This window comes from Gymnoscopelus braueri (assembly GCF_963280865.1).
Source record: "Gymnoscopelus braueri genome assembly, chromosome: 13".
Lineage (NCBI taxonomy): Eukaryota > Metazoa > Chordata > Actinopteri > Myctophiformes > Myctophidae > Gymnoscopelus > Gymnoscopelus braueri.
Window position 1 is genome coordinate 13,343,228 of NC_137615.1, and position 12,954 is coordinate 13,356,181.

Below are 12,954 nucleotides of genomic sequence, written 5' to 3' on the forward strand. Positions count from 1 at the left end.
ACCAGGACCTTGAACTACTGGACCTGAAATTAACAGGAAACCAGTCCAAGGCGGCCATGACCGAAGTAATATGACACCTTCTGCTGGACCTGGTTAACAGTCTCGCAGTAGCATTTTGGATTAACAATTATCTCTAACTCATGGTGTGAGACAAGCAACCTGAGCTTTGCAAAAAATTATGAAGGTGGAAAAAACATGTATAGGACTTGATGTGCGTGTCGAGGTGCAAAGTCTGATCAAAACTGGCGCCACGGTTTCTGAGGTTGGAGCGCACATTGGTTTTGAGCAAGGACGGAGAGGGCATTTTAGAACCGCGTGCCCGAAAAACGGGTTTGTTACTTTTTTGGGTGTTTTTGTTACTTTCATTCGGTTCATTCGGTTCATTCGGTACAAAAAATGTACACCATGAAGTGTAGATGTCGGAGATTGTTTTATCCCCCCCCCCCATGTGAACCCCCCCCCCTCCTGCGTCCCTAGTTTTGAGGGACCCAATACAACCAGCCACCTTAGGAACAATGCTATCAGAGGCAACAATGAGCACCACAGTTCTTGTTTAACTGAAGGAAGTTACTCGCCATCCAGGCCTTAATGGCACACAAACACTCCAGCAATACATTAAAATTTAAATGATGTCTTCTCTTGTCGACCGGCGACCGCAGAGACTTTATGGCACCCAGCAACATGCACAAACACGTCTACAACCCTGGTGCGGTAGAGGAAGAGGAGGAGAATGATGCTATCTATGATGATACAGACATGTACCCTGAGAGCAGCACCAAAGAACACCTCAACCCTGGAAGGAGAGCAGTGGAGGGTCAGAGTGATGAAGATGAAGACAACATCTATGCTAACTATGATGGCTAGTAGGTAAAGACCATGGTCATCATCAGTTACTTTAAATACATTCATGTCAGTTCAGAATTTAGTTTATTTAGTTGGTTCAAATGTGTGATACATTGATTTCATTACAGAATTAAAGCAGTACCATACACATGTTTGTTATTTTGAGTTATATGAACACATTTGGAAGTCAGGAGAGGGATCTCCTCTGGTAGAACTTTACAGTTAGTCTTCAGGTTTGTATATTTTTTTAACATTCTGCTAAAAAGAAAATGTTGAACTGTTCTTGATTACAATGAGCCAATGAAACTGCGTAATATTTGAGAGCTGACCAAAATAGGCTAGTATAATCTCTTGGAAGCTGTAAATTTAAGGTTTCTGTTATTTAGGTTGCATGCATTTTCAGGAAACCTTTATGATCTACATCATTTTAAAGTTGAGGTTGAACTCACAAATATTCCAAAGGAATTGATTTTGGTTGTAATTGTGCTTTTATTACTGTTGCCATTGCTTTTTTGTTTTGGTTTAGTGTATGTACTTTATAGATTTTTAAAATTCTCTAATGAGGCCCATTTTTGCGTTGACTGTGTCCACTGCAAACTTCAACTCACCATCCCAATAGTTTGACGGTGGATTAGACCCCATAATTCCATTTCAATATGTATTAGGGTGGAAACTTGAAGAAATAAGCTTTTTTATTATCCTGCATAACTTAAATATATTTGTGTTGTGCTTTGGATATTAATTAATATGTTTTTAGTTTTTAAGGCAACATCTATGGAGCTTGATTTTGTTGTTGAAATAAACAGATGTCAAAAGGTTGTGTGACTGTGACTGAATTCTATCCGCTCTATTCTGTGGCAGTTTTCCCATGTGTGCTGCATGATGTCACCAATCTCTAAACAGAAAGTACAGGGGGCCCCCTTGTGACCAAAAAGGGAATCTTAAATGTCTCTTGTCTTTTGTTTTAATTTCTATCATGAGTGTTATTAACTCTCATGATAACATCATGAGTGTTAATGTTGATGATTTATGAAGTTTTATGAAAAGGTTAATAATGTTATATTTTGTGTTTCTTATTACTAGTCAATAAACTGTAGCTTAAACTCACATTTTGAATTCATTGTGTTATTGTGCCTTCCAGTATACATTTCTGCCCTTCTGGGGAAACATAGCCTAATCAGTGGTGGAAATGAATTACTCACTTACTCACTTACTTAAGTAAAATGCTTTGCTGGAGTATTTCCAATTTTCAATATTTTTACTTCTACTCCATAGACTACATCTCAGAGACAAATATTGTACTTTTACTCCACTACAATTATTTGAAAACTTTAGTTACTGGTTACTTTGTAAATTTGGATTATTATTACAAAACATACATTAACCCCTTCAGCCCTATTTAAACTTTGGCTATTTGAAATACTATGGGGGTTGTAGATCTGCTATTTTCAAAAGATTTTTAATCCATTTTAGACATGATAACTTGTGAAACAGGACATTCTGCATAATAAGTACTTTTACTTTAGGTACTTTAAGTACTTTTGCCCTTTGGCAAAATAGCTTATACAGAAGCTCACAAAGTGCAGATCGGCTAATTTTCACTATTCTTGAAAATTAATAAAATATAAAAATTGCCCAGAATAGAGATGCCAGAGTTAATGTGGAAGGTCTACCCACTGAATCCATATTTATTGCACAGAAAAAGCAGGTGTGATTGACCAATACAAAATTACGTCCGACTCTTTGGCAGGTTCAAGTTCAGCGCTTCCTATAGGTGATATAGGCAGCTGCCCAGGGTGCCATCCCAAGTGGCGTGCCAAAATTACGATCAGGAAAAAAACAATCATTTCACATCATTTGCACATCACATCACTGTTTGGGTCTATTAATCTTGTTGGAATAGGCACCCTGACTATAGTTTGTAAGCTATACAGGCTACTTACCTGGGAATGTCTGCAGGGCGGTTCGCCCAGGGCGCCATAACGGCTAGAACCGGCCCTGTGCAAGGGGGCCTTAAGTCTGTAGCCATGCTGCAGTGGGACTACCCTGTGGCTCTGCCCTGGAACCCTGTGGAGGTTTTATTTAATTTATTGACAGCCATGTAATACACTCTAAACTTCAAACTTCAGTTTCAAATAGTACAATGAATTTATGTTTTTTACTAGGGGGTCCTTGACATTAAAAACGTTGAAGACCACTGCTGTAGAGGCTACAACCTGAAAGTAGACATGGATCACACGACTGTCGTCTGTCACGACCGTCATGGATGAACTTCAACCTGGTGTTTGCACTTTTTTTTAAATTTACGGTCCTTATTTACATGTACGTTCAAATTTCAAATATATAGTACTTACCTCATGGCCACGGATGTTATAATTATATACGGCCTCTCAAAAGTACCCGTATCTTCCTTATTGTTCAATAAAAAACATTTTAATCTGATTGGTGGCCATTTTCTCATAGAGTTATAATGTATCACAGTTCAATACACCCCCCAACCAATAGGGTCGCATAGTTGAAACCATACGGATAAAATGGCCACCGGTCGGATTAAATGGCTTTTTATTGAACAATACGAAAGATACGGGTACTTCTGTGGGCCCGAGTAGAATTATAACATCCATGGCCATGGGGTAAGCACTTTATATGTGAAATCTGAACGTTTATGTAGATGTTAATGGAGAAAGTGCAAACACCAGGTTGAAGTTCATCCATGAGTCATGTTTCAGGGTTGATGTAGACCAGATTTGATATTTCCATATTGTGATCATCATCCAAACGTAAAGACGTGACGCAGCAGCATCGTTTATTTCCGTGTGACAGAACGGGAAAGTAGGCTGCCTACAAGACGACGTAGGGACGATTTTTTTTTTCCAAAGGTAGGACATTTTACAATGTAAAGAAGGCTATGAGTCGCCGCCACTATTTTATTTAGACAGGATACTTTACTGTTAATTTAAAACTTTGCTGATTTTCTGGCCAGACACCAATAAACGACTTTATCAAGAGATTCCTCCGATCGTTTGTTGTTGTAGGCTACCTGTATGCAGTGGTGGAAAAAGTAGGCTACTCAACTTTTTTACTTAAGTAAACGTATCAACTGCAATGTAGAATTAATTACGGTTACAACAAGTAAAAGTCCGGAATTTAAAATGTACACCAGTACTTTTGTACAAAAGTATTGATAAAAAATGTACTAAAAAGTACCAAAAGTAGAAAGTAGGCTTACATACTCTGAGTATGTAGGCCTATACTTTCTACTTTTGGTACTTTTTAGTACATTTTATATCAATACTTTTGTACAAAAGTACTGGTGTAACTCATTGTGCAGAAGGTCCCCTTTTCAAAATGTATAAAAGTTTTCAAATGTATACAATCATTTTGAAAATAGGCGATCTACAAGCTCACAATGCTTCCTGATGCAATGCATTGTGAGCTTGTGGATTGGCTAAATGGCCGAAACGTATATTGGGCTAATTCAAATAATTGTAGTAAAAGTACAATATTTGCCTCCGAGATGTAGTCGAGTAGAAGTAAAAGTACTGAAAATTGGAAATACTCCAGTAACGTAAAATACAAAAAAAATGTACAGTTTACTCTACTACTACTCTACTACTAAGTACAGTACTTGAGTAAATGTACTTAGTCTTGTACTTTGTACTTTATTTATCAATGCAGTGGAGAGAGGGAGGGGAGAGAGAGAGAGAGAGAGAGAGAGAGAGAGAGAGAGAGAGAGAGAGAGAGAGAGCCAGCAGCAAAAAGCCCCCTGTGCACGTGTGTGCACGTGTGTGCATGCGTGCGTGCTTGTGTGTGTGTGTGTGTGTGTGTGTGTGTGTGTGTGTGTGTGTGTGTGTGTGTGTGTGTGTGTGTGTGTGTGTGTGTGTGTGTGTGTGTGAGAGTGCGCACACGCAAACTCGGGCATTTACAAGCTGAAAGCCAGTGGTGGAAAGTAACTACGTAGGCCTACATTTACTCAAATTCTGTACTTAAAGGGATACTTCACTTTCCGCCGGGGGACACATTTAAAAAAAATATTAAAAATAAATGAAAAAAGTTATGGAAAATTCATGGCCCCCTCACGACACGCAGTGTCCTACTAATGTGTGAGGGGGCCATGAATTTTCCATAACTTTTTTCATTTATTTTTAATATTTTTTTTAAATGTGTCCCCGGCCCGAAAGTGAAGTACCCCTTTAAGTACAGTTTTGAGGTATTTTTTACTTTACTTGAGTATTTCCAATTGTCAGTACTTTTACTTCTACTCTACATCTCAAAGGCAAATATTGTGCTTTTACTCCACTACAATTATTTTAGAACTTTAGTTAGTTACTTTTCCTTAAGTAAAAAAAATACTTACAAAAAAATACTTTTCCCACCACTGCTGCAAGCTGATGTGATGAAGTTGGAACATTGGATCCATATGTCACAGTACGTCATATAATAGGACGTTCCTTTAAAACAGCATTATTTCTGTCTCTGTAGTAAAGTAAACTATTACACTTTCACTTTCACTTATTTCTGGCTAAAAAGTATGACTAGAATTTGCAGAATGCTATACGACTCTTTACCATAATATATAAGGCTGTAGGGCTACTGTTAATTTAACACTTTACTTGTGAAAGTGTGTGTGTGATGAGGCAGGTCTTTTGGCTAAAACTAGCTCCATAAAGAACCTCTCACTCCGCTATACAGCTCCGAGATGAGGTTCTATGTCGTTCTCATCCAGAATCGGTGGAACGTCCACCAAGGCTCCGCTGTTTACCCTTTTGTATACATCGTATCCCAAAACTAATGGTAGATTCCAAACTGCACGGATGTCTAAGGTTTGGTCCGGAGCATAATATTTTGGGTCCGGAGCGAAACTACCCGTTTAAATCGCTTATTTAGTCAGCCTGTGGCCATGTTTCCCATTGTAGCCAAACCGGGAGCAGTACTGGCAGCGGACGTAGGGGGGGTTTTCCGGGTTGAATGGAAAACATGGCCACAAGCTGACTAAATAAGCGATTTAAACGGGTAGTTTCGCTCCGGACCTAAAATATTATGCTCCGGACCAAACCTTAAACATCCGTGCGGTTTGGAATCTACCATTAGTTTTGGGATACGATGTATACAAAAGGGTAAACAGTGGAGCCTTGGCGGACGTTCCACCGATTCTGGATGAGAATGACATAGAACATCATCTCGGAGCTGTATAGCGGAGTGAGAGGTTCTTTATGGAGCTAGGCTAAAACAGATCTGGGCGTAACTAATCTATATGCCAAATATATGTTCTAAACATGTTGGCAAAACATATGCAAACATGTTTGTTGGTCTGAAATTAATCTTGCTGTTATGATGCGTATGTTAATTAAAGTTTAATTAAAATGCGTAAATTAGGCATAATTTCATCAAGGAAGTGAATTAAAGGAGTAGTTCATCTAAAAAAAAATGACCTATTATCTATCAATTACACACCCCATGAATCCTTGAATTCATGGAGATATTTTTGTTTTTGTCACATTCCTGAGCTAATCATTTGATGACCAGGTCATAGGAGACTCAGTCGAGGACTCAGCAAGTCTCCTATACCGGAGACTCCACCGGTCATCAAATTATTGGCTTAGGAATGCGACAAAAACAAAAAAAATCTCCATGAATTCAATTCAAAGTATATTTGCCTCTGAGATAGTGGAGTAGAAGTAAAAAAAAATTGGAAATACTCCAGTAAAGTAAAAATACCTCATAATTGTACTTAAGTACAGTACTTGAGTAAATGTAGGCTTACTTTTACTTTACACTATGCTTGTATGCTAGTGGTCTTCTTAATAACTCTATCTGAGCTGCATGTTTTAAATCTGTTTTTACCGTCTTGATGGTTCCAGTTAAGTAATGGATAATTAAGATGCATAGATTAAATACGTAACATATTTTCTGCCAATACTGTCTTACATTTGTTACGTTTGCCCAGTATTTATATTACAGATTCAAAATGTCAAACGTATTATATGTTAAGTGTTTGAAGTGACATTCTCTCATGCCAATAAAAGCTCCTTTGAATTTAATTGTGACGTGCGGTAAAAAAAAGGAAATTTGACGCTTCGCCACGAACACGCCGTTTTATGAAAACTCACGCTTTTGATAACTTTTCATCGTTAAGTTCTCTTGTGTACACTGAGCGAGTTTGAGGTGATTCTGACCATCCTCCTGGGAGGAGTTTGTTCAAATATTCCCCCTTGAAAATGGCAAAAGAATGTGCTAAAATGCCACAATAAATTCAAAATGGCTGACTTCCCGCTGGGTTTAGGTCATGGCTCCAAGAGACTTATTTTAATAAGTTGGGACATGATACAGGTGTATACCAATTTTCATGCATGTATAGGTGAAACCATATTGTGGGGCTTCAACAATGACATTTTGTAAGTGGCGCTTAAAGTATCTCTCCCACTGCCATTGAGGAAATTAAAATTACATTTCTTCTTTGCTTGTCAGCTGTGCTTCATCCAGAGAAGACCATGGCTTCCAATCACGAAGATACTCTACAGGTAGGTTTACTGGCAAATAGCAACTCAAAATAAGGGGTCATTGTTACAATTGTTGCACATTGAAAACAAAAAATACCTGCTACTCATTTCTATAGGGCTCGTCTGTGAAGATATTGGCCACCAACTCGACCAAACTTGTCGAGTGGCTCAGCTCAGATCGCCACATTCTACAGCATGCACGTTCTGATGGAATTATTGATGAAAGAGTTTATAATCGACTGATGAGTACAGCACAGCCAGAAGATGCTTGTATTCAACTTATTGATACAATGATTAAAAGAGGAGAGGGAACCTCATCTCAGTTCCTTAAACTTCTAAAAAAAACAGAGATTCTCAACACCTATCCACAACTCAAGCAATGGAATTCTTCTTCTGCGCTGCCAGGTAAAAAAAAAAGAAAAGAAAAATGCTGATTCTTTGTGCTTGGTGCGTGTAATGTCTACTTTGTTTGACTGCATAATTCATTGAAAGTATGAAAAGTTTTGATTTTCTGTCTCTCAGTTTTTAAATTGCCATCTTATTTGGTCAGCTGTTGCACCTTGCAACATTACACAAAGAAGAAAATGAAAATGAAAATGAGAACACTGCAATAAAGGCTTTCACTTCTCTCTTCCACAGGACCACCTGAACCAAAGATCACAAACAGCCTTTCTGTTCCAGGTACAGACCCACTCTCTTCACAAAATATCCATAATTCCATATATACACATATACACAGCGAGGATAGAAAAATATTCAGTATATCAACAGCAACTTCAACTTATGTTATCTTATTTCAGTAACATTAAAAGTTGACAAAGTCAACTCACCTAGGCTATAAGAATAAGAGACTATAGTAGCTTTTATGTTTGTGCAGGTAGACATAAAAAATACCACAACAAAACACAGCGCATCTACTAGCACTTACAGTAATGGAATAAATCTTTGACACTAAGAACAATTAGGCTATTGCCAACTGGTCATGTTGACTGTTACAGCTATAAATACAGCCATGTATGATATAAGCTAAAAGTTTGTTGCTTGTTGTGATTCTCAACATTGTTATGACCCCAGCTGCAGTGCATATGCACTGATTGATTAGACCACAGACCTGATCCTTAAAAGGATCCCTGGCTAATAAGCCAAATATGCCTTAATACATTATAATTGTCCTCTATAACAAAAAAAATTTAATATATTTTTAAAAAATATTGTATTTATTTGAGAAAAAGTTCATCTTTCACTCAAGAGGGGCAATGCCCGTCGCAAGTTGATGATGTCATTTGTCCATGTGTGGTCCAGCCCTATAGCATTTATGGAATGCATGTGAAATGAAAAACAACATAATACTACTAAGGTTAATATGAGCATCAAATCAATATATATTCTTTTTGCACATGCATTCCATAGGGCTGGACCACAACTTGTGACAGGCATTGCCCCTCTCGAGTAAAAGATTAACTGTTTCTAAAATAAATGTAATATTTAAGGTGTTTAAAAGTTTTATTTTAGTTATAGAGGGCAATTATAATATATTAAGGCATATTTGGCTTATTAGCCAGGGATCCTTTTAATGATGACATAATAATCATTTAGCTGGTCTCACCCCTGGGCCCACGAGTTCAAAATGTTTAATCCCTGATCAAATCTTAAAAATGGGTAGTTCAAAACAGAAACATAGGTTTGGGATCAGTTTGATAAAAAAATATTTTTATTCCACTGGAGGGGTATATTTAGAGTGGATTACCAGAGCAAAATGCACTATACAATTAATTTAAACTTGTTTCATGTTAAAGTGTGTGTACATTTAAATACTATCTTATTTGTAGCCTTAATGGTTGATACATTTTTTTTGGTCACATTTAATTAAAGCTGCACTATGTAACTTTCCTCTTCTACCCCGGATTTGAACCCAGTTTCCTACGCAAGAGCTGACATTTTTACCATTGAGCTAAAAGAGCCTGCCTGCTTGCTCAGGGGATAAATTGAATCTTGACCATCAGGTAAAAATTTGTGTCAGATCCTGTGTCTAGGTGAGACGTGACCTTTGACACTATCTAAATGTCTCAATAGAAGAGCAGGGAGACAAAATACAACCACCCCAACTGTATAAGTTATATTGTATTAACATACTCTACCATACAGATTGGACAAAATGATATTTTATTCATTCAAAAAGAAGTTACATAGTGCCGCTTTAAGTACACCTAGATTGTACTAAATAGTGCTTATTATTATTATTATTATTATTATTATTATTATTATTATTATTATTATTATTATTATTATTATTATTATTATTATTATTAATTCTCCATATTGTCTTCAAGGTGCTTCTCCAGCTCAGACTATGACAAAGACCCAGGAAGACAGATTTGCAGAGGAGAAGCTGAGGTCTGGGAGGAGTGTGTTCATTCAAAGAGTCTCCAAAGCCAACCTAGACCAACTCCTGGACGACCTTCTGTTAAAGAAAGTGATCAATGAAGGAGAGATGGAGTCAGTTAGAGGTGAAAAGCTCAGGTCAGAAAAAGCACGGGAACTTATTGACATGGTGCGGAAAAAGGGAAACACGGCGTGTTCCGAAATGATTGACATCGTTTGTCAGCTGGACCCGAAACTTGGTGAACTGCTGCATCAGCCCCCACCTGCAGATCAGACGGACAGGCCAACCACACACAACAACGGATTCACAGGTGATTCTCTCTCTCTCTCTCTCTCTCTCTCTCTCTCTCTCTCTCTCTCTCTCTCTCTCTCTCTCTCTCTCTCTCTCTCTCTCTCTCTCTCTCTCTCTCTCAAATGACCCTGGCCGAGGGGTACTAGGGGTACTAGGGGTACTAGGGGACAGGGGAGACGCAGAGAAAAGGGGAGACGCAGTTTAAAAAGTAAATTAGTATTTTTTTAATAATAAAACCAAATAAAAAAGCTAGGAATAAACAAATGAAGTGTAGAAATCAGTAAAGTCAGTAGTGTAATGCATGTATGGATGAGTGGATTGTGCATAGTGGGTGAGGTGCAAAAATCAAGGATCTGCCGAAGTACTGGCAATTTCACTGATGATCATCATCACACTGCTCCCCAAGTCCTATAGGGTGCGCCTGTACGGGTACAGCCGTGTTTGTTCACGTCATTTTCTCAAAGGTATTTTCTTTTACCAAAAACATATACCAATATATTTTGTCTCTGCTAACTAAAAGTAACTAGGTAATGCAACTAGACCAGGATAGCCTAGGGTGGTCCAGAGAGTGTTAAGTGACTTTTCTTTTCTCTCTAACGATCTGACAGGCGGGCTGCTCTGCTCAAAGACCGAACATTCCACTACTGTGCGAGGTCTCCAACTAATAAACAAAACTATTTCACTATTCACCGAAACAAAGGCAGTTTTGTGTTTTATTTAAGTTGGAGACCTTGCACGGTAGTGGAATGTTCGGTCTATGAGCACAGCAGCCCGCCTGTCATAGCGTTAGAGAGAGAAAAAAGACAAACACTCTGGACCACCCTAGGCTATAGTCTAGTTGCATTACCTAGTTACTTTTACTGTAGTTAGCAGAGACAAAATAGCGGTTTCATGTTTTTGGTAAAAAACTCATCATTGTGACTGTGAGTAAAAAAAAGAACACGGTCGGGTCACTGTTTACAAGCTGTTTATGCACCCTCCGGCCCCAAAAATGTCCGCCGCTAGCAAGTCACACATGTTGACGACCCTTTTGGATTTTTTGGTACACCCTATAGGACCAATGAGAAAACACAAAATGAGAAGGGTAAAGCAAATACACAACTGAACTCATAACCACAGAACCTAAGTGAAACATGAAGGTGAAATACAGTACATATAGCCAACTACACATAGTACACACACACACACAAACACACGAACACGCACGCACACACACACACACACACACACGCATGCACGCACGCACGCACGCACGCACGCACGCACGCATGCACGCACGCACGCACGCACGCACACACACACACACACACACACACACACACACACACTGATTTCTCAGGTGGTGGGGTGGCTTTAAAACTCTAGAAGTCACTGACCTAAAATAATTATTCCACAAATGTGAGGATTTGCAATTCTGAGCATTTTTATTGATTTAATTTCAGACCTAATCAATTCCAAATTCATCTAATCTAATCTAATCTAATCTAATCTAATCTAATCTAATCTAATCTAATCTAATCTAATCTAATCTAATCTAATCTAATCTAATCAATGGCAACATACAAAGATTGTCATATACATAATATAATGTAATATGATATAGTACTATAATAATACTACTACTAAATATGTTTTCTCCCCCCATGTTTTCTTAAAGGTGCTGGCTCAACTCAGAAACCTCCAGAAATGACAGTGGCGGAACCCAGAGGTAGGTCCTGAGAAGATAAAAATGGTCTCATGTGGGAAACAGAAAGCACTTCTAAGGGCGCGCTCCCACCAAGAGTTGGCTGGCCGCTGTTTGCAGAATCTGCCAATGCATTGTCAATGCAAATGCGTTGATTCACGCAAGAGCAGATTTTTCCGCTAGTCGCGCAGACCTTGCGTTTATCTGCTCTCCGCGACTAAGCATAAAACTGCTGGAGGCAGGCGCTGATTTTCTCCCTCTGTCCAATCGGGTGAGTCGAAGGCGGACCGTCTCAAGACTCAGGAAGCAACATGGTGCTCAAGGCTCAAGGCAGCAGGCAGTGCGGGCTACGGGGAGGGTCCTGTAAGTGAGTGACAGGCGCGACACTCCCGTTTTTTAGAATCTGCTGGCTGCAAAAAACTGTGGCCGCGCACAACCTGCGTTTAACAGCGGCCAGCCAACTCTTGGTGGGAGCGCGCCCTAAGGGCGCAGTAACACCAAACTTGAATTCTGCCTATGCGGTTGATTCTGCTAATGCTTTTCAATGGGAACAGAGTGGTTTGTTCCCATTTGCGGATTTCCACTGCTCCGTTCCCAGCATTGGCAGAATCCGCCGCATTAACAGAATCAAAGTTCGGTGTGAAAGTCCCTTTTCATAAGATTTCAGTCTTTCTAGTTGTATGGATTTGTATCTAATAACAATTTGAACACTACGGAGTCAGAGGCAACTTAATTATATACAAGTAGACTTTACTAATTTAAATAAATAAAATAGGAGTACACCTGTGTAATGACTGAATGCCTGTATGTTAGAGGAAAAACACTGATTACATTACAGTATGTTATCTTATCTTATCTTATCCCTAACAGTCGTTAATACGTACAACACATTCTACAACACTGTGTCTGCCTCCAACGAACGTCATGGTGTCCCCCTGCCCAGAATTGCTAACGCTCTCGCTGCTGGCTATGGTGTGAAAAAAAAACAAGTCAAGCTTGCTGCTAAGAGACTGGAAAATAAGGGCATGATAGTCCAAGCTAAGAATAATGGCTATAAAGTTCCAAAGGGAAAGAAGTCTGTCAAGAAACTGTTGAGTTCTCGTTTAGATATAAAGACAACTACAAGAGCTTGCGTTAGACTGTTGTTTACTCAAGAATACAGGTCATACAATACAGCGTCTCCACATGTCGTGTCGGACAATAGCATAGACTTCCTGGTCGGTTCCCGGGCACGCTCCTTATAGGTCTCCTAA

The 12,954-nt window shown here is 38.9% G+C and overlaps 2 protein-coding genes across 2 annotated transcripts in view; both read left to right on the top strand.

Annotated features, from left to right (window-relative positions):
• Positions 1 to 1,299, top strand: part of LOC308098815 (uncharacterized protein) — a 4,665-nt gene extending 3,366 nt beyond the window's left edge. Inside the window, exon 3 of the mRNA XM_080447262.1 lies at positions 660 to 1,299. Within this exon, the coding sequence (XP_080303388.1) occupies positions 660 to 864 (205 nt within the window). The 3' untranslated portion in view covers positions 865 to 1,299. The remainder of the gene's footprint in view (positions 1 to 659) is intronic.
• A 3,947-nt stretch (positions 1,300 to 5,246) lies between these two features.
• LOC308098360 (uncharacterized protein) lies at positions 5,247 to 12,954 on the top strand. The gene is made up of 7 exons (XM_080446680.1): positions 5,247 to 5,271; positions 7,312 to 7,364; positions 7,460 to 7,748; positions 7,983 to 8,024; positions 9,674 to 10,036; positions 11,675 to 11,725; positions 12,572 to 12,954. The coding sequence occupies exons 2-7, from the start codon at positions 7,335 to 7,337 to the stop codon at positions 12,943 to 12,945; spliced, it is 1,149 nt and encodes a 382-aa protein (XP_080302806.1). The 5' UTR covers positions 5,247 to 5,271; positions 7,312 to 7,334; the 3' UTR covers positions 12,946 to 12,954.

Excerpts from the sequence above, each read along its gene's own strand:
- LOC308098360 (XM_080446680.1), top strand. The coding sequence starts at position 7,335 with ATGGCTTCCAATCACGAAGATACTCTACAG. Across the intron at positions 7,749-7,982 it reads TTCTTCTTCTGCGCTGCCAG|GACCACCTGAACCAAAGATC; the intron begins GTAAAAAAAAAA and ends TCTCTTCCACAG. Across the intron at positions 11,726-12,571 it reads GACAGTGGCGGAACCCAGAG|TCGTTAATACGTACAACACA; the intron begins GTAGGTCCTGAG and ends TATCCCTAACAG.